Genomic DNA, 25,136 nt, shown 5'->3' with positions numbered 1-25,136 from the left:
TTTGTTCTACATCACGACGCTTCCTACGCTACGTCCTACGTCATACGCCAGCATCCATCTCCGTGAACGCACGTCGACCGCTACCGGAAGCCAGTTTTTTTCGTTTATAAAGTTTTAAATATGTATATTTTTACGACAAAACCGCACGGATTACCCTCAGAAGGCCTTCGTTTATCCCCCTGGAGCCGGATGGATTATTTTTGAGAAGGATGCATGCACATTTTGGGACTTGAAGGAGGTGAGCCCCATAGCTTCACATTATAACCACTGAAAGATCTAAGACATTTTCTAAAATAACTGAAAATGTGTTTGTCTGAAAAAAGATTGACATATACATCTCAAACGGCTTGAGGGTGAGTAAATATCATTTTTGGCCGAACTATCCCTTTAACACCTTAAGCAATACTTATGTAGTAACCTGACTGTCAAGATTTGCCAAACACTCTTGAAAACAAAAGCAAAACTTAAAAACTAAACAAGTTTGACCTGTATGAACAACAATTTACCCTTTTCAATATATGGAATGCAGAAAGTAAATGTGACACATGGATGAGAAAATTAAAGAATGTTAATTTCCAGATTAACTCTACATTTTTAATAAAGAGGAAGGTTAATTTCCTTATTAGACCATCAATGTTGTAATTAGTTGGCAAGAAAATATACATCTACTGGTTTCATTATTTTTGTGGTCTTTTTGTTAAACTTTCACTTTCTCATGAAGACCCTCCCATTTTGTTAAGCTATAAATAAGTTCAGAAACAGGCTTGTTACTTCATTCACCTGCTCATCAAAGATGGATCTGCAAATCTCAGTTTTTCTTCTGTTCATTCTGTTCACTGCAGGTACAGAGACAAATAGTGTTTGTTTTTAAGGTCATTATACAGAACATAAATGTCTCTCTCTCATACTTTCTCTCTCTTTTTAATTACTAAAGGACAGTCTCGCAACTGCTATCAGTGCACAAGTCTGTCAAGCTCTTGTGCCCAGGCAACATGTCCTGATGGATTTTCCAACTGCTTAGGTGCAACACTAGATGTTGGTAAGTCCAGTCTGATGGATTGAAATTTACTGGTGCAGCAACAGAGTTTACATAAATGATGTTGAACTCATCAAAGAACTGCTACTGTTTTTCTGGAAAGAATTGACACAATTGCAAGCACAGAATCTTCTATATAAATTATTGAAATTCAGTTCTTTTCAATCAAATTGTTATTCTGATAATGTAATTTAAAATTTGAAGAACATTTTAAAGCATTTTCATTAACGCTCAAGGCTCCATGTGAAAAATACTTCTAAAGCAGTAATTTTAGTTGATGTGAATTTATTTGACATATTTGAATACATTTTCCATCACAAGTTTAACTGCTCATTCCTGTATTGTTTGTTTTTCAGTCAACTTTACTAAAGTGACTGTGAAAACTTGTGCTCCACTTGTCTGCCCAAGTGGGTCTATTAACCTCGGCATTGGAAAAATCTCTTCTTACTGCTGTAACACAGACCTGTGCAACACCCAAGATGCTCCAGGTATCGTACTTTACAGTCATAGACCAGTTTACAGAAAAAAAAGAAGAATGGAACTTGATTTTGTGACATTAGCTGTAAATGAACGTTGCTTTACAGACAGCACAAGCTGTTATGTAATATTAGCCCCGCCCTTTCCACGCATAGCTAATCCCAGTAAATGAGCGGACAGACCCGTCTTGATAGCTCCGCCCTCCCAAAGTCATAAACACACTAGACTTGTTTGAGATGCGCCTAGCCTAGCCTGAAATGTATGCGAGAGTAGGCGGCTGCAGTGAGGGGAGTATGGAGTGAAAACAGTCTCAAAACCTTCCACAAATGCACGCGAGAGATCCACATGTGCGCGCAGCAATCCACAAATGCACGCGAGAGATCCACATGTGCGCGCACTCTGCGCAGCAATCCACAAATGCACAAGAGAGATCCACATGCGCGCGCAGCAATCCACAAATGCACGCGAGAGATCCACATGTGCGCGCAGCAATCCACAAATGGCACACGAGAGATCAACACACGCAAAGCAATCCACAAATGCACACGAGAGATCCACACACGCAAAGCAATCCACAAATGCACACGAGAGATCAACACACGCAAAGCAATCCACAAATGCACACGAGAGATCCACACATGCAAAGCAATCCACAAATGCACACGAGAGATCCACACATGCAAAGCAATCCACAAATGCACGCGAGAGATTATATCTCTCTCTCTCTCTCTCTCACACACACACACACACACACACACACACACACACAGCGATCCACACACACGGCAATCGTGCATTGTTGTCCTTACTCGCATTGCTTTGCTCACAACACAATTCACAACTTTGCTTTATCTGTACCTGTAATTTCAGAGTCTTTTGCATTGGTGTTCTGCCTTAAGAATGCCCCTGAATATGCGCTTTTGTATCTGTGGAATCTTTTGAGACTGTCGTTCCGCGGCCCTGATTCACAAATGCACACAAGCCTATCTGTCTCATAGACTGTGATCTGTCCCCATTACCTGCAAAGATGCTATATGGTGTCTTCCTCCAGAGGGCGCTAACCGGCCTTCGAGCTGAATCTCCCAAAGGGCTGGATTCATTTCGTTTTCGGACTTAGCGAGACAACTGAAGTCTAAACATTTTTCACTAAATATCATATACATACATGCAAAGGTAGAGTAAAACCAAACCCCTTTTGTATTCTTCAACGTGAAATCAGAATAGGCTATGTAAACTATTAAGAAAACCATACCCCACAGATAACAGGAAAGCTTTAAAGTATGTATGTAACTGTTGGCAAACTACAAGGCTGTACGTTTTCTTTTGTTTATATAATTGTAGTTCTGAATGTACTTTGTGTAATGTAATAACCCCTCCCCTCACACACATATATTAAATGGAAATTAAAATATTTTCAGCAATTACCTGTATCTTTTGCTTTCCTTATTTTTAAAGAAAGGATGAATGCTTCCACATAATTTAACCAACAAAGTAAAATATTTCTTTCAAAAGAATCCACAAGTATTACCCTCAAGTAAACAATTCTCATGCAAACCATTACATGCAAAAGTTGGAAAGTGAGATTTGCGTCAGTTGCTCCTTTTGTTTTACTATAAAGCTTTAGCAAAAAAAAAAAAAAAAAAAAAAAAATTTATTAAGAGTTAGATAATAAAAGTGGGGGGAAAGTATATTATTTCAACCAACTAAATAATGAGACTGGATGATATACTCAATTCAAGGCAATATTTATTTGGCTGCAACCACAACACAAAAACCACTTTAAATTTAATGGTTCATTAATTGCCAAACATGTTTTTTCAATCTGCGAAAACAGGAATAGGTCACCCAAAAAATGAAAGTTCTGTCACCGTTTACTCTTTGCTACACCGTTGCTCTTCAATAATTTGTGTAAAATTTGAACCATTAAACATGTTACGTTCCGTGAGAGTACAAGGATCAATTATTACATTACACAAAGTACATTCAGAACTACAATTATTATAAACAAAAGAAAACGTACAGCCTTGTAGTTTGCCAACAGTTACATACATACTTTAAAGCTTTCCTGTTATCTGTGGGGTATGGTTTTCTTAATAGGTTACATAGCCTATTCTGATTTCACGTTGAAGAATACAAAAGGGGTTTGGTTTTACTCTACCTTTGCATGTATGTATATGATATTTAGTGAAAAATGTTTAGACTTCAGTTGTCTCGCTAAGTCCGAAAACGAAATGAATCCAGCCCTTTGGGAGATTCAGCTCGAAGGCCGGTTAGCGCCCTCTGGAGGAAGACACCATATAGCATCTTTGCAGGTAATGGGGACAGATCACAGTCTATGAGACAGATAGGCTTGTGTGCATTTGTGAATCAGGGCCGCGGAACGACAGTCTCAAAAGATTCCACAGATACAAAAGCGCATATTCAGGGGCATTCTTAAGGCAGAACACCAATGCAAAAGACTCTGAAATTACAGGTACAGATAAAGCAAAGTTGTGAATTGTGTTGTGAGCAAAGCAATGCGAGTAAGGACAACAATGCACGATTGCCGTGTGTGTGGATTATGGCGACAAATCAATGCCAATAATAAACGAGCACACAACTGATGCGGGCGCGCGCGGTAAATGACATACGCGAGAGGATAACAGATCTACACGCGAAGAAACGGGAACTCGCGAGCTCATTCAAACCCTGCGCGCGCGCATGACATCATCTCTGCACGCAATACAAGCCCTCGCGCGCGCGCATGATCATTCCCCACGCGCTCGCGCTTGATCTGCTCTTGCCTGCTGCTTTTGCTCGCTCGAACACTTTTATTTTTGGCAGTCGAGGGGCGGGACTTACTGTTTTAATAACCTCAAATGTCATTGGTTACTTTTCCCCTTTTCCAGAAGTCAGTTGCGATTGGACGCCTGTCCAATGACTCGTAATTCACTTGACTTGAGACATGAGACATCACTTCATTTGTTTTATTTATTGTGGTTTATTAATGTGTAATGTGATTTAATGCATTGTTAATATAGAATAGATTCTTACCAGATACCTTTATTAACAGAAAGTCTTATTGCATTGTGTTGTTAAGAGATATTTAGGCTACAGACTATGACGCATTTTCATGGTTATTAGCATTGCAAATTGACCCAAATTTGTATACATTTTTACATTTTATATTTATAACACTGTGATTTGTGATATTGGCATTAAAATATCTCAAATAAATTGGAGAAAAATGGGAATGTAAAGTCATACAGGTGAAACTCGAAAAATTAGAAAAAAGTTCATGTGCAAAAGTTTATTTATTTCAGTAATTCAACTTACAAGGTGAAACTAATATATTAGACTCATTACATGCAAAGTGAGATATTTCAAGCCTTTATTTGTTATAATTTTGATGATTATGGCTTACAGTTTATGAAAACCTTTTCACAATATTCTAATTTTGAATTTGTTTCTATTTTTGAACTTTTGCACGATGTTCTAACTTTTCGAGTTTCACCTGTATTTGCTGTATATCACCACTACATTACCACTATACTCTCATTCACCACTATTTACGTTTACCCAACCAAAATTATATTGGTTCTGAGAACCTCAGAAATGTAAAACGTGTCCATTAAATAGTTGCAAATATAACAAGGGCTTTGGGTGAAAGATACATTACTTGTTTATCAATATTCAAGAGTTGTTGTGTAAGCTTTTTGTTATCATCCTGTGTATTACTATTATGTCAATTTTGAGTGGTTTATTATATTTTCTATTAAATGTAAAAGGGATTCTGGCTTCTCAAGTTAAGATACAGTACACAGCATAAATGATTACACCCCTCTAAAAAATAATTAACCACTTATATTACCGGCAATAAGACTTTCTGTTAATAAAGTATCTGGTAAGAATCTATTCTATATTAACAATGCATTAAATCACATTACACGTTAATAAACCACAATAAATAAAACAAATGAAGTGATGTCTCATGTTTCAAGTCAAGTGAATTACGAGTCATTGGACAGGCGTCTAATCGTAACTGACTTCTGAAAAAGGGGAAAAGTAACCAATGATATTTGAGGTTATTAAAACAGTAAGTCCCGCCCCTCGACTGCCAAAAATAAAAGTGTTCGAGCGAGCAAAAGCAGCAGGCGAGAGCAGATCAAGCGCGAGCGCGTGGGGAATGATCATGCGCGCGCGCGAGGGCTTGTATTGCGTGCAGAGATGATGTCATGCGCGCGCGCAGGGTTTGAATGAGCTCGCGAGTTCCCGTTTCTTCGCGTGTAGATCTTAGACTGTAAAAAATATGGACAAAGCGTCTGTGACGTCACCCATAGACTTTCTGAAGAACAGGTTTGAAGCCGTTTATGGGGGGTATGGGCGGCGCCATCTTGGGGAATCTTGGGAAATCCTAACCCCGCCCACCTTCTAACGCAGTGCGCTTCACCCCGCCCACCTTCACTCCCCACTGAGCAAGGGACGTCTGTGGACGTACAAAACAGGTTGATATCAAGTCCGTCCGTCCAGGCCATGATCTGAACGTCCATTGACAGCCAGAATTAGTCGATTAATGACACTGAGAAATTATGTTCAATCTGGCCATAATCTAAACGTCTACTGACAGCCAGAACTAGTTCAGAAAAGACGTTCATACTGGCTATAATCTGGACGTCCGTTGACATCCAGAAACAGTCCATAAATGACGTGAATAAAGATGTCCAATCCGGTCATAATCTAAACGTCCACTGACAGCCAGAACTAGTTCAGAAAAGACGTTCATACTGGCTATAATCTGGACGTCCGTTGACATCCAGAAACAGTCCATAAATGACGTGAATAAAGATGTCCAATCCGGTCATAATCTAAACGTCCACTGACAGCCAGAACTAGTTCAGAAAAGACGTTCATACTGACTATAATCTGGACGTCCGTTGACATCCAGAAATAGTCCATAAATGACGCGAATAAAGATGTCAAATCTGGCCATAATCTAAACGTCCACTGACAGCCAGAACTAGTTCAGAAAAGACGTTCATACTGACTATAATCTGGACGTCCGTTGACATCCAGAAATAGTCCATAAATGACGTGAATAAAGATGTCAAATCTGGCCATAATCTAAACGTCCACTGACAGCCAGAACTAGTTCAGAAAAGACGTTCATACTGACTATAATCTGGACGTCCGTTGACATCCAGAAATAGTCCATAAATGACGCGAATAAAGATGTCAAATCTGGCCATAATCTAAACGTCCACTGACAGCCAGAACTAGTTCAGAAAAGACGTTCATACTGACTATAATCTGGACGTCCGTTGACATCCAGAAATAGTCCATAAATGACGCGAATAAAGATGTCAAATCTGGCCATAATCTAAACGTCCACTGACAGCCAGAACTAGTTCAGAAAAGACGTTCATACTGACTATAATCTGGACGTCCGTTGACATCCAGAAACAGTCCATAAATGACGTGAATAAACATGTCAAATCTGGCCATAATCTAAACGTCCACTGACAGCCAGAACTAGTTCAGAAAAGACGTTCATACTGACTATAATCTGGACGTCCGTTGACATCCAGAAATAGTCCATAAATGACGCGAATAAAGATGTCAAATCTGGCCATAATCTAAACGTCCACTGACAGCCAGAACTAGTTCAGAAAAGACGTTCATACTGACTATAATCTGGACGTCCGTTGACATCCAGAAATAGTCCATAAATGACGCGAATAAAGATGTCAAATCTGGCCATAATCTAAACGTCCACTGACAGCCAGAACTAGTTCAGAAAAGACGTTCATACTGACTATAATCTGGACGTCCGTTGACATCCAGAAACAGTCCATAAATGACGCGAATAAAGATGTCAAATCTGGCCATAATCTAAACGTCCACTGACAGCCAGAACTAGTTCAGAAAAGACGTTCATACTGACTATAATCTGGACGTCCGTTGACATCCAGAAATAGTCCATAAATGACGCGAATAAAGATGTCAAATCTGGCCATAATCTAAACGTCCACTGACAGCCAGAACTAGTTCAGAAAAGACGTTCATACTGACTATAATCCGGACGTCCGTTGACATCCAGAAATAGTCCATAAATGATGCGAATAAAGATGTCAAATCTGGCCATAATCTAAAGCCTGACAATGTAACTGCTAAATACCAAAGTATTGTGGTATTACATGTTTCTCACTGACACACTCATAACTCTTCAAGATCGGGCTTAAAGAAAATCCCAAGCTTCCTACTCATATTTTCATCATTGTGGCGGCGTTCATGTGTGTTCAATTTGTAAATACGATCTTTATGATACAGGTATATCTTGAATGCATCAATAGCTCTAGTTTAGGGACAATCCATACAAACAATCTTTACTAAACAGACTGTCACAGTGAGAAGATTTTTGTCCTTTATCAATGCTAAAGGCCTAACCACTGCAGTTAATACCATTCTGTTAAATAAACGTCTGTAGACAAGTCTTAAGGTTAGGGTTAGGGTTAACCTTAACCCTTAATTTCTAACCCAGACCCGGTTTCACAGACAGGGTTTAGATAAAGCCAGGATTTGTCCTTAGTTCAATTTGGGTATTTCATTATAGCTTTTAAAAATGTGCCTTAGAAAAAAAAAAACATTACTGGCGTGCATCTTGAGACCAAACAATGGCACTGCCATAAGATATGTCAGTACAAGTTGCTTTCAGGTAATACAGCTCAAACATGCATTTTAGTCTGGGACTACAGGCTTAAGTCTTGCCTGTGAAGTGTGAAACCCAGGGTATTATGTTGTAACTTGTATACAATTATGCCAATGTTACCAAAGTGTTGCGTTGGACAGAGGATTAACCCTAAACCAACAGGTTGTGTACCAGTGCCACACAGGGTGAAAAGGGATGTTGACATTATTAGGCATAAGAGTGTTTCTAAAGGAAAGGTCAAGAATTTGTGAAAGTGTAAAAGGGTCATTATGGGTCACATGAATGTAACTGTCACCACCATGATACCAATTCATTAGATTTTCATATAGATCTACATACAGAATTGTATATGAATATATGCAGTGTTTGCTCTGTTTAATATACTGTTTGCTCTATTAAATTGCGCTTTATCAGAACAGTGGTAAATAAATATTATATATGGTCAGTTACTGTAAGTTCTTACAGTATTTTTAATCTTTTATTTAATGTTTAATTTTTAATCATGCACTGCAATGAAAAAACAATTTAACCAATTGATTAAATATAACAGCCAGTCTACAAATACAACCAAATAAATAGCACATTATATATTTTATATATATATATATGTTCATATTTTCCTGTAATTGCAATGTTGCCACACTATTGGCTGTCTCTCCTAGCTGTTTCGAGCATGATTGGTTATTCTCTGTTTATTCTGACTGTCATCCAGGAATCTAGCCAATGACAACTATGCGCGCCTTTACGAGTCAAGTTTGAATAAACGTCAGTTGAGTGAGTCGGTGTTTGCTTTGCTGCTGCGCGGGATCTTCAATATTAGCCTATTCTGTGGGTCTATGGTTTTACGTCGTTTAAAACATGGATTATTTTACATCGGACTGCTAAATGTTTATTTTGAGCGAGTTGCTGGGTGTTGCTGGATGTAAATGAAGAACAAACAAGGGATATGGACAAAGAATTTTAACAACGGACATATTGCAATCTACGGAAGGTAAAACTTTATTTTATACAAATTCTGCTACATCAAGATATAGTGTATTAAATTGAGAATCTAAACGCGATTAGCGCAATATTATTAGTGCATACGGTATTCCAATGTATTTATGTTATGTGATGATAGCATGTGTAACTTGTCTAACTTATACTTATTAGTTTATGATAAAAAATAAAACTCAGCATGGGAGCTTTACAACGAGTGAACTGAGAATATTGTAACTTATCTTTAGACAGAAAGGAACTGTCACAGAATCTGCAAACTAGGCTGAATCGTTGATCGCGGGATGGCTAACCGATCAGTTAAATTAACGAGTCTTAATAATATGTTTTGGAGCTGGTGAGTCAATTTTGCAAGCTTTTGCAAATGTCTCCGTTAGTAAGTAAAACCAATAACTAATATTGATGTGTATGTGTGTGTTTCCTTCATGATCCAGGCATTTTGGGAATAAATATTATCCAGCCACACGATGTTCAGATGCGGTGAGTATTGTCATAAAATACACGTGAAATAGAGGCAGAACATGTAAATCTGCTCAAATGCACTGAACACACAAGCTTTATCTTCTTGAGTTTACAGGCCTAGCTGACCCAAAAATAAATGTCTTTCAAAATGAAAGTATTTTCAAACCTGTATAACTTACTTTTGTGAAACACAAGAATTTTGGGAATAAAACAACTGTATTCATTGTATGACAAAAATAAAAGGCATTTTTCAAGATATCTTAATTATGGTTCTACATAAGAAACTCATACAATTTCAACATATGGGTGAGTAAGCTACATAATGAGATAACTATTTTTATTTTATTTTTTGGATGAGCTGTTCTATTAGTTCACCTCAAAGTTGAAAATTGTGTCATCATTTACTCACCCTCAAGTTGTTTCAAACCTGTATGAATTTCTTTCTTCTGCTGAACACAAAGAAAGATATTTTGAAGAATGTCTGTAACTTGGGTCCCATTGACTTCCATAGTATTTTTTTTTCCTACTACGGAAGTCAATGGGACCCAAGTCTGTCTGTTTACCGACATTCTTCAAAATAAATTTCTTTGTGTTCAGCAGAAGAAAGAAATTCATACAGGTTTAAAACAACTTGAGGGTGAGTAAATGATGACACAATTTGAGGTGAACTAATCCTTTAAGGACATTTGCTAAATTAACCATGTTTTTTATTATAGTGTAGAAACCATGTTTTTATGGTGGATTGATTACAATAATTTATTAAGTGAGTATAGGAGCAGGCTTCACTGCATATATTAATAAACTTTTAGAGTGCTGGCCTGGATAATTGTAATACGTAAAATAGGAAAGAGGCCGCACTATGCATAAACTTTTATTTGCAAAAATGCGTTTCGGCGCGTGCAAACTGATGAAGGCACGCGCCGAAACGTGTTTTTGCAAATAAAAGTTTATGCATAGTGGGGCCTCTTTCCTATTTTACATATTACAATAATTTATTACCATTTGGTTAGTGTCGCAAAACATTGTTAATTTTTAGTAAGGGTTCTCCAGATTTATATAATACTTATAGAACATTAAAAAATGGTCCTATGTTACCCGGTCAATAATCCTATTAACACACTTTAAAAAAAAAAAAAAATTAGATCAAGCATTGGACTTACGGAGCAGAATAGGCACCAACAGAGAAACAAGTCCATCAGTAGTAAGTATCCACTGCAGTATCTGGTTACACTTTATTTCGATAGTCCACTTTCACTAACATGTCAACTAACTCTCATTAGAGTATTAGTAGGCTGTAGTAGACAGTCAATAGACTGGTAGGTTAAGTTTAGATGTTAGGATTCGGGTTAGGAGAATAAGTTGACTTGTAGTTGCCAAGTAACTTATAGTGAGTAGAATGTCTGTTGGGGGACCAACAAAACAGAGTGTTAGCAAATATTAAGCAGACAGTCTACTAATACTCTAATGACAGATAGTTGACATGTAGTTGCAAAGTTACTTATAGTTAGTAGAATGTCTAAAGTGGACTATCGAAATAAAGTGTTACCCAGTATCTAAATCCACAGTCAATTTTAAAGGCACAATGCACTCCGAAATTAAAAAATGATCTCTTTTTTTCTTCTCTCGTGCCAATCCAGATGTATATCTGACTTTCTTTCCACAAAGATTTTTTGAAAAATTATCCATTATTGTAAGCCAATATAATGCAAGTGCATACGCCAGAAACTTCATACAGCCTACTCACAGCTTGCTGTGTTGTTCACACAAGATGTTTTCTGCACTTATCATGTGAGCTTTACAATGCTCTTGGACTTTTTCGACCTTCAGCATTTTGGTGTCTATTCACTTGCATTATTTGACACACAAACACAAGAGATGGATAATATTTCTAAAAGTCTAGTTTATTCGGTCGGCATAAGGTAGATAAAATGAAGGGGGAATCAGTTTGCTCTCCTTTACCTAGTATTATTTATAAAACTTACATGTGATTTAATAAATGTACAATTAAAGGGGTGTTCCAAGCAAACATCTAAATCCCTTCACAAAGAGCCCTTCCACAAAAGGGTTAGCAAAGGGGGACATGCATGCGATGGTAAATTAACTGAAGTAATTTTATCTTATAGTAATTTTATATTATATTTATGGTAATGTGACCTAGGATGGCAAGTTCCTGTGATTCATTTTAAAACTAGATATGGTGGAAGAGTTCCATTTAACATAGAATAATTGAGTTGTTTGTTTGGGTTTGCTTTATTACACACATTTTCATCATATCAAAGTTCCATAGGTAAAACTTTTATTAATAGATGCGTTAACCCTACCTGCAGGGTTAAAAGAAAAGACGTCAAGAACACACAAACTTAAGGAACTTTTACACATCAACAATGTACTAAAAACGGAAGAGTTTTTTCTTTGTACAGATGACAACGTTGTTAAAACGATTACCGTTTGGACAGATCCACTGTGTTAATCTACATGTTCCTTCTTTTGGTGATGCACATTTTTCTATCAGACATAAGTTTTAGATACCAGACAAAACGAATGAAATGTGACCCATGCTAATTAATTCCCCCCTTTTACCTCTCTCTTTTATCTTTCTGTGGCCAGGATCCGTCATTCATCAGAACAGCTACCAAGAGAAGTGAGTATTCGTCCTCTACCTCCTTTGTCTCAATGTTATTTAAACACAATTGGTCTCCAAAGTACTATATGTATGTGTTTATATTAGGGGTGTAAGATTAAGAAAATGTCATAATTCGATACAATTGCGATTTTTCGATGCAAAAACGATTCTCGATAAATAAAAAAAAACGATTCACAGTATGTAAATGTAGTTACTTTTCCTATGTAGGTATTAGGGATGTGCATCTCCATAACTGAGGCCGATACGATATGCATCTCGATGCATAGCCAACGATACAATACATTAATGATACATATAAGCAGCTGCCAGCTGGCAGCTACCAATGCAATGCAATACGATTCACTATTATTACGATCCGGTGCGATTCGATTTCGATTCAACGCATTGCAAAAATATGATACTATGCAATTCAATATGGTATAGATAGTTAACTTTTATTTCTTTTGTTCAGACATAGGGCAAATCATAAAGTAGCTTAAAGGAGAAGTTCACTTTCAAAAAAACTTTTGCTGATAATTTACTCACCCCCATGTCATCCAAGATGTCCATGTCTTTCTTTCTTCAGTCGCAAAGAAATTAAGGTTTTTGATGAAAACATTCCAGGATTTCCCCCCATGTAATGGATTCTATTGGGACCCAAACGGTAGAAGGTCCAAATGACAGTTTAAGTGCAGCTTCAAAGGGCTTTAAACGATACCAGATGATGAATAAGGGTCTTATCTAGCGAAACGATCGGTCATTTCCAAAATAAATAAAAAAGTTTAAGTTTTATAAGCACAAATGTTCGCCTTGCTCTGTTCTGTGATGCGCGTTCGTGACGTCACGTAATACGCAATTACGTTGAAAAGGTCACGCTTGAAAAATTTCTGTCCTGAAGAAAATGTTCTTTTTGGCTTTTTAATATTAAAACACCCAGGATACGCACACGAAATGGGCATTTTAAACGATAAACTGACACAAATACATTTGAAAATGTGTATATGGTCCTCCTTCTGCACATTTGTAAACACGTCAAGCGTGACCTTTTCAACGTAATTGCGTATTACGTGACGTCACGAACGCGCATCACAGAACAGAGCAAGGCGAGCGTTTGTGCTTATAAAACTTAAACTTTTTTATTTATTTTGGAAATGACCGATCGTTTCGCTAGATAAGACCCTTATTCATCATCTGGTATCGTTTAAAGCCCTTTGAAGCTGCACTTAAACTGTCATTTGGACCTTCTACCGTTTGGGTCCCAATAGAATCCATTACATGGGGGGAAATCCTGGAATGTTTTCATCAAAAACCTTAATTTCTTTGCGACTGAAGAAAGAAAGACATGGACATCTTGGATGACATGGGGGTGAGTAAATTATCAGCAAAAGTTTTTTTGAAAGTGAACTTCTCCTTTAAGTGCCATCTGACTTTTAACACATGGCTCTCTCACAATCAAAAGATTTGGTTTCCACAAAAAAAGCAGGTACTGTAGGCTAACTGACCAGAAAGCAGGTCCTGTTATTATGTGCTTCACGGGCCGTTTATCAGTTTATCAGTACACGGCTCTAAGAGATCCCCACTGAAGTAATAACATCGCTGCGAGATCTGAGAAGCATTCATATTTCTCTGTTAATAACGGATCAAACAGCGCTGACGTGGAAACATTGTGCCATGAATGAACAATCCAGTGTCCACAGATCAGCAACATTCACCATGGATTTACTGTAGTAACACTAACTGTAACCATGGAAGTTTGGCAGGAATAGTAGGCTATAATGCTTTCAAGTTACATTACGTTGGTTTTATTTTGACATGAATAAAATTACTGCCCTCAAATGTTAATCTGAACTAAAATAAACCTTTGTTTATAACTACAATATTACATTTCATTTTTTGAAACCGAACCGTGACACAAGTGTATCGTATTGAACCGAACCATGAATTTTGTGAACCGTTAACTTACACCCCTAATATGTGTGTGTGTGTGTGTGTGTGTATATGGGGCTGTTTAAACCTGGCCACTTGATGCGTTTTCTCAGATCGGATAGCTATCTGTTTTATCACAACATTTCCATTTACACCTGGTCACATAAATATGTTTTTGCAAACCGGATATAAATCCGATCTTCGATTCCCTTGCTATGCAAATTTAATGGCGTTCACGTCACCGAAAGCAACAGATATGAGCTGCATTTTATTGATCATCCGTTAAAATTTCTAAATCAAAGACCGCAATAGGAGAGAGCGCAACAGCCCTGGTAAGATCATTTCGTTTCTTTACTTTTAATGATGATAACTGTGTGTTAAGCATCGGGGACTTACTTTCACTTTGATTTGCGATAGTTTGCACATTGGCTTGATGAATAACGTTAGATGGTCAGCGGCGATGCGGCAGTAGCGTCGTCATAACTAGCTATAACATGACATATAGCCTATAACATGCTCTCACACCTTTATTTTAGAGCGTTTTTGGGAGGAGTAAAATTTACATATGTGGTTTCAACAACCAGATGCATTTACACTTGTCCAGTTTCTTCTGGAATGCGACCCAGACCACCTCCTGAAGTGGTTTGAGCAATCAGATTCAAATGCGTCACGAATGCGTTTCGGAGGGCATTTACACCTGGTCTTTTCAAGATCATATAGCTATCCGATCACTAAAATCGCATGAAGTTGTAAATGGCCCCTGTGTGTGTGTGTGTGTGTGTGTGTGTGTGTGTGTGTGTGTGTGTGTGTGTGGAATGCCTTATATCAGGCTTGATGTAATTTTACTTGATTTGTGATTTATTTCATTTAATTGATTCGAGTACTCAAATTTTCAACTATGTATCTCTGCTATAAGCTAAACCACAACAGTGGCATTTGTATTTATTTATTTTACATGTGGATTTTTTTGCTTTGATTGTAGCTGCTGTCATGAAATGGGACCCAGCTGCAACAGAGGCCAAAATAAAGTCTGTAGCCGATCATCTGAAACTGCTTGCTGCTATAAATGAAGCTTGTGAACCTTATAGCAGCCATATTTTGTTAATTGTTATGTTATATTGTTTTAACAACATTTTATAGATTATTTAAAGGGAAATTGTGTTCATTTACAACTTTACTGTTCTGGCTTTTAAGTTTTATTGTGTTAATTTATACTTTACTCTTCCGGCTGTTAAGTATTGGTCCAGCAGAAAAAAATGGTAATAAAAATATATTTTGAGATTTAAATAGTTGATTTCTTGGAGTGATTAGTTTGGTTTACAGGAAAATGGTAAGCAGTTGATTTCTTGGAGTGATTAGTTTGGTTTACAGGAAAATGGTAAGCAGTTTATTACAGTTATATTGTTAAGATATACAAATGCAAGTATATACACTACACAGTTATTCAATTGAATATTCAATATTATCAATATTCTTTAAAATCTTATTTAGGTCTATGGTCTGTGTGTCTGCAGTTTCATGACACGACAACCATTAACAATGAGTAACTGGGTTTTTCTCAGTGAGAACTAGCTCACTCACTGCCACTGTTTTGTAAATATTTGTAAGTAAATATTTTTTAAAGTTGGATCCTTGCAAAATGCACATACGGGATTTCCATGTCAGTATGGGTCTTTAACAGTCTTTGACATTTCTACTACAGAAAACACGTCTAATACAACTTTTATTCTGGCTGCCTTTAGATGTCTAACAATTACGTCTGTAGCACGTCTTTAATTTACGTCTATACAATGTCCAGAAAAGACGTAAAAAAAACTTTCATTCTGGCTCCTGTGAGGACGTCTTCTGGATGTCTAAGAATGACGTCTGTAGCACGTCTTTAATTTACGTCTATACAATGTCCAGAAAAGACGTAAAAAAAACTTTCATTCTGGCTCCTGTTAGGACGTCTTCTGGATGTCTAAGAATGACGTCTTTAGCATGTCTTTAATTTACGTCTATACAATTTCCAGAAAAGACGTAAAAAAAACTTTCATTCTGGCTCCTGTGAGGACGTCTTCTGGATGTCTAAGAATGACGTCTGTAGCACGTCTTTAATTTACGTCTATACAATGTCCAGAAAAGACGTAAAAAAAACTTTCATTCTGGCTCCTGTGAGGACGTCTTCTGGATGTCTAAGAATGACGTCTGTAGCACGTCTTTAATTTACGTCTATACAATGTCCAGAAAAGACGTAAAAAAAACTTTCATTCTGGCTCCTGTGAGGACGTCTTCTGGATGTCTAAGAATGACGTCTTTAGCACGTCTTTAATTTACGTCTATACAATGTCCAGAAAAGACGTAAAAAAAACTTTCATTCTGGCTCCTGTGAGGACGTCTTCTGGATGTCTAAGAATGACGTCTTTAGCACGTCTTTAATTTACGTCTATACAATGTCCAGAAAAGACGTCAAAAAAACTTTCATTCTGGCTCCTGTGAGGACGTCTTCTGGATGTCTAAGAATGACGTCTTTTAGACGTCTTCTAGACGACTTTTTGCTCGCTGGGTCAGCTCGCTCTACTCCGGTTACCTCTTTTAGGCAACGAAATATGTTATAAAACACCATACTAACTCTTTTCGGTTTCATTTAAAGAAATCTTAAACATTATAGCCACACAAATGTGGTTCAGGCAATGCGTATTGATCACTGCACATAACGTTAGCATATTTATATATGAAATATATATATATATATATAAAACACAAACCTGCCTCTTTTCGTTTTAAATATAATATAAAAATATGGTCCAGGCAATATGTGCATTTGTACTAAACAACAGATGTGGCAGTAAACAACATTACAGATCATATTCCTTGTATTAAAATGTAAAATGACAAAACTCAACCCAGTCTCTTTTTGTTAAATGTCACTTTATTCAAAATTAGCCATTATAAAAGTATAAGTAAAATGTACAAGAAGCTATAAAGCAAACAATTCAGTAAAATACAAAGTCAGCGCTCGAGTCAAACTAACTTACTCTAACCATAACGTCACTATAAAGTTAAATGGCTTATAAAGTTATGAAACTTCCCCTCAGCCAAAACGATTGGACCGGGAACAAATTATACATTTACAAGACCAAAAATCGCCCGTTAGATATACACAAGGCGAATTATGTTTAGCCACTACAGAGACACCAGAGTCCGCCGCAAACCTTTAGAGCGTCAAGCCGAGGAAAGGCTGTTCCAGGCGGGGTACAGGAGCGCCGAGCGCCCGGTCATCGCGGGATCTCACAACTGGATAAAATTTTCATAAATCTTTATAAATAAACCACAGATTTGAGCTTTAAACAACTACATTCTCGCCTGAAAAACTTTTAAAACTACATTTCATGATACAGAAACAGTAGTATTATATGTCAACTGTATTAAAAAATGGCGCTTCTTATGTTGTCATTCTCCGTGGCGCTGCATGTCAGCTGTCAATCAAGCTTTCAATCAAAGTTAACCACGCCCTTATTGTCATACATTTTATATCTAAATATGATCTAAACTAACGAGTTAGAAAAAAATTCACAGCCCTTGTGGTTGTCAGGCACTCGGAACCTATCGAAAAATACAATAAAAGTCCATGGGACCAACCTGTAAAAACATGAATTTATGCTGTGAAAACGGACATTTTAACATGGGGGCTATGGACATTTGCTCCCTTTTGGGACCTTCACCTAGCGGATTTTCGATGTATTGCAGTTTTTCGCACTTCCGGGTAGGCTTCATTTCTCAGATCAGAATGTTGCCGCTTGGTGTAGATCTGTTATCCTCTCGCGTATGTCATTTACCGCGCGCGCCCGCATCAGTTGTGCGCTCGTTTATTATTGGCATTGATTTGTCGCCATAATCCACACACACGGCAATCGTGCATTGTTGTCCTTACTCGCATTGCTTTGCTCACAACACAATTCACAACTTTGCTTTATCTGTACCTGTAATTTCAGAGTCTTTTGCATTGGTGTTCTGCCTTAAGAATGCCCCTGAATATGCGCTTTTGTATCTGTGGAATCTTTTGAGACTGTCGTTCCGCGGCCCTGATTCACAAATGCACACAAGCCTATCTGTCTCATAGACTGTGATCTGTCCCCATTACCTGCAAAGATGCTATATGGTGTCTTCCTCCAGAGGGCGCTAACCGGCCTTCGAGCTGAATCTCCCAAAGGGCTGGATTCATTTCGTTTTCGGACTTAGCGAGACAACTGAAGTCTAAACATTTTTCACTAAATATCATATACATACATGCAAAGGTAGAGTAAAACCAAACCCCTTTTGTATTCTTCAACGTGAAATCAGAATAGGCTATGTAACCTATTAAGAAAACCATACCCCACAGATAACAGGAAAGCTTTAAAGTATGTATGTAACTGTTGGCAAACTACAAGGCTGTACGTTTTCTTTTGTTTATAATAATTGTAGTTCTGAATGTACTTTGTGTAATGTAATAATTGATCCTTGTACTCTCACGGAACGTAACATGTTTAATGGTTCAAATTTTACACAAATTATTGAAGAGCAACGGTGTAGCAAAGAGTAAACGGTGACAGAACTTTCATTTTTTGGGTGACCTATTCCTGTTTTCGCAGATTGAAAAAACATGTTTGGCAATTAATGAACCATTAAATTTAAAGTGGTTTTTGTGTTGTGGTTGCAGCCAAATAAATATTGCCTTGAATTGAGTATATCATCCAGTCTCATTATTTAGTTGGTTGAAATAATATACTTTCCCCCCACTTTTATTATCTAACTCTTAATAATTTTTTTTTTTTTTTTTTTTTTTTTGCTAAAGCTTTATAGTAAAACAAAAGGAGCAACTGACGCAAATCTCACTTTCCAACTTTTGCATGTAATGGTTTGCATGAGAATTGTTTACTTGAGGGTAATACTTGTGGATTCTTTTGAAAGAAATATTTTACTTTGTTGGTTAAATTATGTGGAAGCATTCATCCTTTCTTTAAAAATAAGGAAAGCAAAAGATACAGGTAATTGCTGAAAATATTTTAATTTCCATTTAATATATGTGTGTGAGGGGAGGGGTTATTACATTACACAAAGTACATTCAGAACTACAATTATATAAACAAAAGAAAACGTACAGCCTTGTAGTTTGCCAACAGTTACATACATACTTTAAAGCTTTCCTGTTATCTGTGGGGTATGGTTTTCTTAATAGTTTACATAGCCTATTCTGATTTCACGTTGAAGAATACAAAAGGGGTTTGGTTTTACTCTACCTTTGCATGTATGTATATGATATTTAGTGAAAAATGTTTAGACTTCAGTTGTCTCGCTAAGTCCGAAAACGAAATGAATCCAGCCCTTTGGGAGATTCAGCTCGAAGGCCGGTTAGCGCCCTCTGGAGGAAGACACCATATAGCATCTTTGCAGGTAATGGGGACAGATCACAGTCTATGAGACAGATAGGCTTGTGTGCATTTGTGAATCAGGGCCGCGGAACGACAGTCTCAAAAGATTCCACAGATACAAAAGCGCATATTCAGGGGCATTCTTAAGGCAGAACACCAATGCAAAAGACTCTGAAATTACAGGTACAGATAAAGCAAAGTTGTGAATTGTGTTGTGAGCAAAGCAATGCGAGTAAGGACAACAATGCACGATTGCCGTGTGTGTGGATTATGGCGACAAATCAATGCCAATAATAAACGAGCACACAACTGATGCGGGCGCGCGCGGTAAATGACAAACGCGAGAGGATAACAGATCTACACGCGAAGAAACGGGAACTCGCGAGCTCATTCCATAGACAGTAAAAGAAATGGACACAGCGACCCCATTGGAACTCAGTTGAGACAAGTGAAGCCCGTTTTCAGCGATTTTTTAGCACTTCCTTTCCTGACGCGCAGACTCAAACCGAGCAAAGCGTTACACGGACCACGTGAGCAACCCGTCTGTCTTCTAGTAGCTGTGCCAAGAGAAATCTGAATCATTCCCTTCCGAATCTTGCAGAGACGGAGAGTGTGATTAGGAGCTGTCCATGAGCGTGGAGCAGGAGCAACTTTTGCCAGGTATTCTGATTAATTATATTGTCATTTTGCCTCCACGTCTCCCCGATTGCCCGCGAGCTTCTCCTCCCGTCCATACGGTAATCTCTCTAGTGTGCGACAGAGAGTCGCGTGATTATGACGCAATCGTTAGCATACTTTTACAAAAACTGCTTCTACGGGGCCATTACATAAGCTACAAGGTAATGGAGCATTTTATACATTGTCGTGTTTCTTTAGAAATAAAAAATGGACAAATGGAGTCTTCAAACGCCTCAGATGTAAAGTTATTCGCTGTCAAAGTGACGCCAAAATGAATGGAAGTCAATGGGATTGCTAACGCAAGTGAAGTTCCGCTCAAGATGGCGGCACCCGGCCGACTTCAACTTCCGGTCGACTTCCTTCCCGCTTGGCTCATTCAAACCCTGCGCGCGCGCATGACATCATCTCTGCACGCAATACAAGCCCTCGCGCGCGCGCATGATCATTCCCCACGCGCTCGCGCTTGATCTGCTCTTGCCTGCTGCTTTTGCTCGCTCGAACACTTTTATTTTTGGCAGTCGAGGGGCGGGACTTACTGTTTTAATAACCTCAAATGTCATTGGTTACTTTTCCCCTTTTCCAGAAGTCAGTTGCGATTGGACGCCTGTCCAATGACTCGTAATTCACTTGACTTGAGACATGAGACATCACTTCATTTGTTTTATTTATTGTGGTTTATTAATGTGTAATGTGATTTAATGCATTGTTAATATAGAATAGATTCTTACCAGATACCTTTATTAACAGAAAGTCTTATTGCATTGTGTTGTTAAGAGATATTTAGGCTACAGACTATGACGCATTTTCATGGTTATTAGCATTGCAAATTGACCCAAATTTGTATACATTTTTACATTTTATATTTATAACACTGTGATTTGTGATATTGGCATTAAAATATCTCAAATAAATTGGAGAAAAATGGGAATGTAAAGTCATACAGGTGAAACTCGAAAAATTAGAAAAAAGTTCATGTGCAAAAGTTTATTTATTTCAGTAATTCAACTTACAAGGTGAAACTAATATATTAGACTCATTACATGCAAAGTGAGATATTTCAAGCCTTTATTTGTTATAATTTTGATGATTATGGCTTACAGTTTATGAAAACCTTTTCACAATATTCTAATTTTGAATTTGTTTCTATTTTTGAACTTTTGCACGATGTTCTAACTTTTCGAGTTTCACCTGTATTTGCTGTATATCACCACTACATTACCACTATACTCTCATTCACCACTATTTACGTTTACCCAACCAAAATTATATTGGTTCTGAGAACCTCAGAAATGTAAAACGTGTCCATTAAATAGTTGCAAATATAACAAGGGCTTTGGGTGAAAGATACATTACTTGTTTATCAATATTCAAGAGTTGTTGTGTAAGCTTTTTGTTATCATCCTGTGTATTACTATTATGTCAATTTTGAGTGGTTTATTATATTTTCTATTAAATGTAAAAGGGATTCTGGCTTCTCAAGTTAAGATACAGTACACAGCATAAATGATTACACCCCTCTAAAAAATAATTAACCACTTATATTACCGGCAATAAGACTTTCTGTTAATAAAGTATCTGGTAAGAATCTATTCTATATTAACAATGCATTAAATCACATTACACGTTAATAAACCACAATAAATAAAACAAATGAAGTGATGTCTCATGTTTCAAGTCAAGTGAATTACGAGTCATTGGACAGGCGTCTAATCGTAACTGACTTCTGAAAAAGGGGAAAAGTAACCAATGATATTTGAGGTTATTAAAACAGTAAGTCCCGCCCCTCGACTGCCAAAAATAAAAGTGTTCGAGCGAGCAAAAGCAGCAGGCGAGAGCAGATCAAGCGCGAGCGCGTGGGGAATGATCATGCGCGCACGCGAGGGCTTGTATTGCGTGCAGAGATGATGTCATGCGCGCGCGCAGGGTTTGAATGAGCTCGCGAGTTCCCGTTTCTTCGCGTGTAGATCTTGTTATCCTCTCGCGTATGTCATTTACCGCGCGCGCCCGCATCAGTTGTGCGCTCATTTATTATTGGCATTGATTTGCCGCCATAGTGGATCGCTGTGTGTGTGTGTGTGTGTGTGTGTGAGAGAGATAATCTCTCGCGTGCATTTGTGGATTGCTTTGCATGTGTGGATCTCTCGCGTGCATTTGTGGATTGCTTTGCGTGTGTGGATCTCTCGTGTGCATTTGTGGATTGCTTTGCGTGTGTGGATCTCTCGTGTGCATTTGTGGATTGCTTTGCGTGTGTGGATCTCTCGTGTGCCATTTGTGGATTGCTGCGCGCACATGTGGATCTCTCGCGTGCATTTGTGGATTGCTGCGCGCACATGTGGATCTCTCGCGTGCATTTGTGGATTGCTGCGCGCACATGTGGATCTCTCGCGTGCATTTGTGGAAGGTTTTGAGACTGTTTTCACTCCATAGGGGAGGAGTGAAAAAAGCGCAGGCAAAGACGGACAGTTCTCTCTTCTCGCAGTGGATCAGACACCTGTGAGATCAAAGATTGATATCGCGGGATTCACGCTCGTGCACAGTGTTGCTAATAAACTGGATGTAGGCTAATTTAAGTTCCGTTGCTTTTATATGAAAATAAATATAATGAGCAAGACACCTAAAGTACTTATTTAATTCCATTCCAAATACATGTTTATCAATAATTTTTTCTTTAATACAGACATATGTGTTGTTGTTTTTTTTGTTTGTTTTTTTTTTAAATAAAAATTACATTGCATAACCCATAGAGATCGCACTGTCAGATAATTTGGGAATATTCACACATAACCTATACACATAAAACATGATATCAGAGTTTTAAAATCAAACATTTTAAAAGAGAACAATACATCACGGTTGTTTAAACCAATGAGCATTAAGCTGTGTCGTCAAGCAAGTCGTTTCCCATCATGCTTTTGATCAGCGCAGTCGGTGGAGAGCAACTGCGCCCGACTGCAGAATCCTACACGTCCACCTTGCGCTCGCGAGAGATTTTTGACATACGTCAGCATGACATCAGAGCAAGGTGGACCGCACTCGGATACATTTCTAACCGGCATGCATCTCGCGCTGATCACCGGTGATCGGTATTGCGCAGATTTTGCTCATCTCAAACAAGCCTATTGTGCAACACAGGCTCCTCCCCCATCATGAGTGGACACACCCTTTACTGCTGATTGGCAACAAGTCTGTTTTGGTGCTTGATCCAATCCACTTGCAACAGCGCTTCTCAGAAATCGCTTACCTTTAACAACCTGAGACGCATATCTTACTGCAGTTCTACCAGAAAGACTCGGGAGGCAAAATAACGTAACAAGCATACATTTATTAACAGCCCAGCAAGCAAGTATTGCGATATAAAGTTCTTTGGTGTAGGCTCCGTCCGTAGCTCGCAATCCGAGGGTACGGAATCTGAATTTCCTGCCTGAAGACGAAGGCAGGGGCGCAGCCGACCCCCGGAAGGTATTGAAAGGGAAGGTAATAAGTATGTAACAGTTGAGTCTTCCTGGCAGAACTTACGCTAAAGCTTTCATTTAGTAGTATGCAGTAACTGCAGAGCCGAAGCGTTGACACATGGAAAAGGCAGGGTCTCGAGCACGAGATGTGGCGGATGTGGCGGAGCGGAGTGTTGTGCAACAACACAAAATGATCAGTTGTTGGTCATTTACATAGAAAACATTTAAAAGCAGCGGAACAATATGTAAAAAGCTCCTACAGAACTTTACGATCGGCTCAAGACAGGCGTTCTGAAGTCACACGTGCTCACACCGGTAATCTTCATTCTTTGTTCACACACAGCATTGTACATGATCTCTTAACAGTAATTAACCATTAAAGACTCGACTGCATCATGTGCGAAACTATTGAGGAAAGATTAGGACGTTTTTTTGGTACAGTGAGATATTGTCGACCCAACAGATTACTGTGATTTTGCCAACATGTTCCTGTACAAACATCCCTGTTGATCCTGGAGCAACAGTCCAATCAGCCAATCAGATTTGAGGGGCGGGTTTACAGTTAATGGCAAGTTTAGGCTTACAACAAGAGTTAGGGGCTTATACACCATTCCTATCTATCCTTTCCCTCTGATTTTAGGGATAAGATATTGGTCAGATTAGGTTTAGGGTGTTAGGACTATGTTTTCGGACAGGAATGTTGTTCCAGGATCAACAAAAGATGCTGATCCAGGACCATGTCTTAGCAAAATCACGGCAACCGTGCAGAATAAGACCAGGACCCTGTAAAGAAAGCACATCTATTTTTCCTCCTGTAGGTCCCTCTAATACCATCAATGGAAAGTCTTGTTACTACTGTGATGGAAAGAGCTGCTTGAACACAGTGAGCTGTTCAGGGCCTGAAGATCGCTGCATTAAAGCAACAGGTGAGAATCTGGAAACGGAAGAAGATTAAAGTCTTAGGTTTAAAATATTTGACACAGATCACATTTAGCAATCTCCAGCTTAGACTAACCTTTGTTCTCTTTCTTTTCATCAGGGAATTTTGGAAGCCAGTCATTGGTTGTAAAAGGCTGTGTCTCTAAATTCATTTGTGACGCCACATCATTTATTCCTAATGTTGAGGGCATCTCATGTTGTGAGGGGAACCTGTGTAACGGGGCTCAGAGTGTCACCCAGAGCTTCCTGTTCCTCTGCTGTTCTCTGCTCTCCTACTTCATGATGCACTGAATACAGTCTTCTGATGAAATTCGTGCCACACTAGTTGACCATATCCTTGTCCACGGTATGCCAATATATCCTGTGATGCTGACGAGATTCTCTGGCCTGTCCCAGACCAAAGACCGGATGCTGGGGCAGAGTCATTTTTGTTGTTGTTGTTTGGTGTATTTCTACTGTACAGCACATT

General features: G+C 38.3%; 2 protein-coding genes and 1 long non-coding RNA gene across 4 annotated transcripts in view; all 3 read left to right on the top strand.

Annotated features, from left to right (window-relative positions):
• The window catches only part of LOC311097374 (lymphocyte antigen 6B-like), a 61,409-nt gene that overhangs the window by 32,349 nt on the left and 3,924 nt on the right, over window positions 1–25,136 (top strand). The window lies entirely within an intron of this gene.
• LOC311097376 lies at window positions 941–25,136 on the top strand. Its single transcript, XR_014609248.1, has 4 exons — window positions 941–1,039; window positions 1,393–1,524; window positions 24,547–24,654; window positions 24,768–25,136. It is a non-coding gene; the product is annotated as an uncharacterized lncRNA (long non-coding RNA).
• On the top strand, window positions 7,966–15,275 carry LOC311097959 (uncharacterized protein; the record flags this gene model as incomplete). Its single annotated transcript, XM_084137969.1, has 5 exons — window positions 7,966–9,189; window positions 9,629–9,674; window positions 12,077–12,146; window positions 12,264–12,297; window positions 15,188–15,275. The coding sequence occupies exons 1-5, from the start codon at window positions 9,125–9,127 to the stop codon at window positions 15,273–15,275; spliced, it is 303 nt and encodes a 100-aa protein (XP_083994095.1). The 5' UTR covers window positions 7,966–9,124.

This window comes from Abramis brama (genome assembly GCF_963993115.1).
Source record: "Abramis brama genome assembly, chromosome: 15".
NCBI classification, from domain to species: domain Eukaryota; kingdom Metazoa; phylum Chordata; class Actinopteri; order Cypriniformes; family Leuciscidae; genus Abramis; species Abramis brama.
The sequence above is the reverse complement of the archived record's forward strand: the minus strand, read 5'-3'. Positions and strand labels throughout refer to the sequence as shown.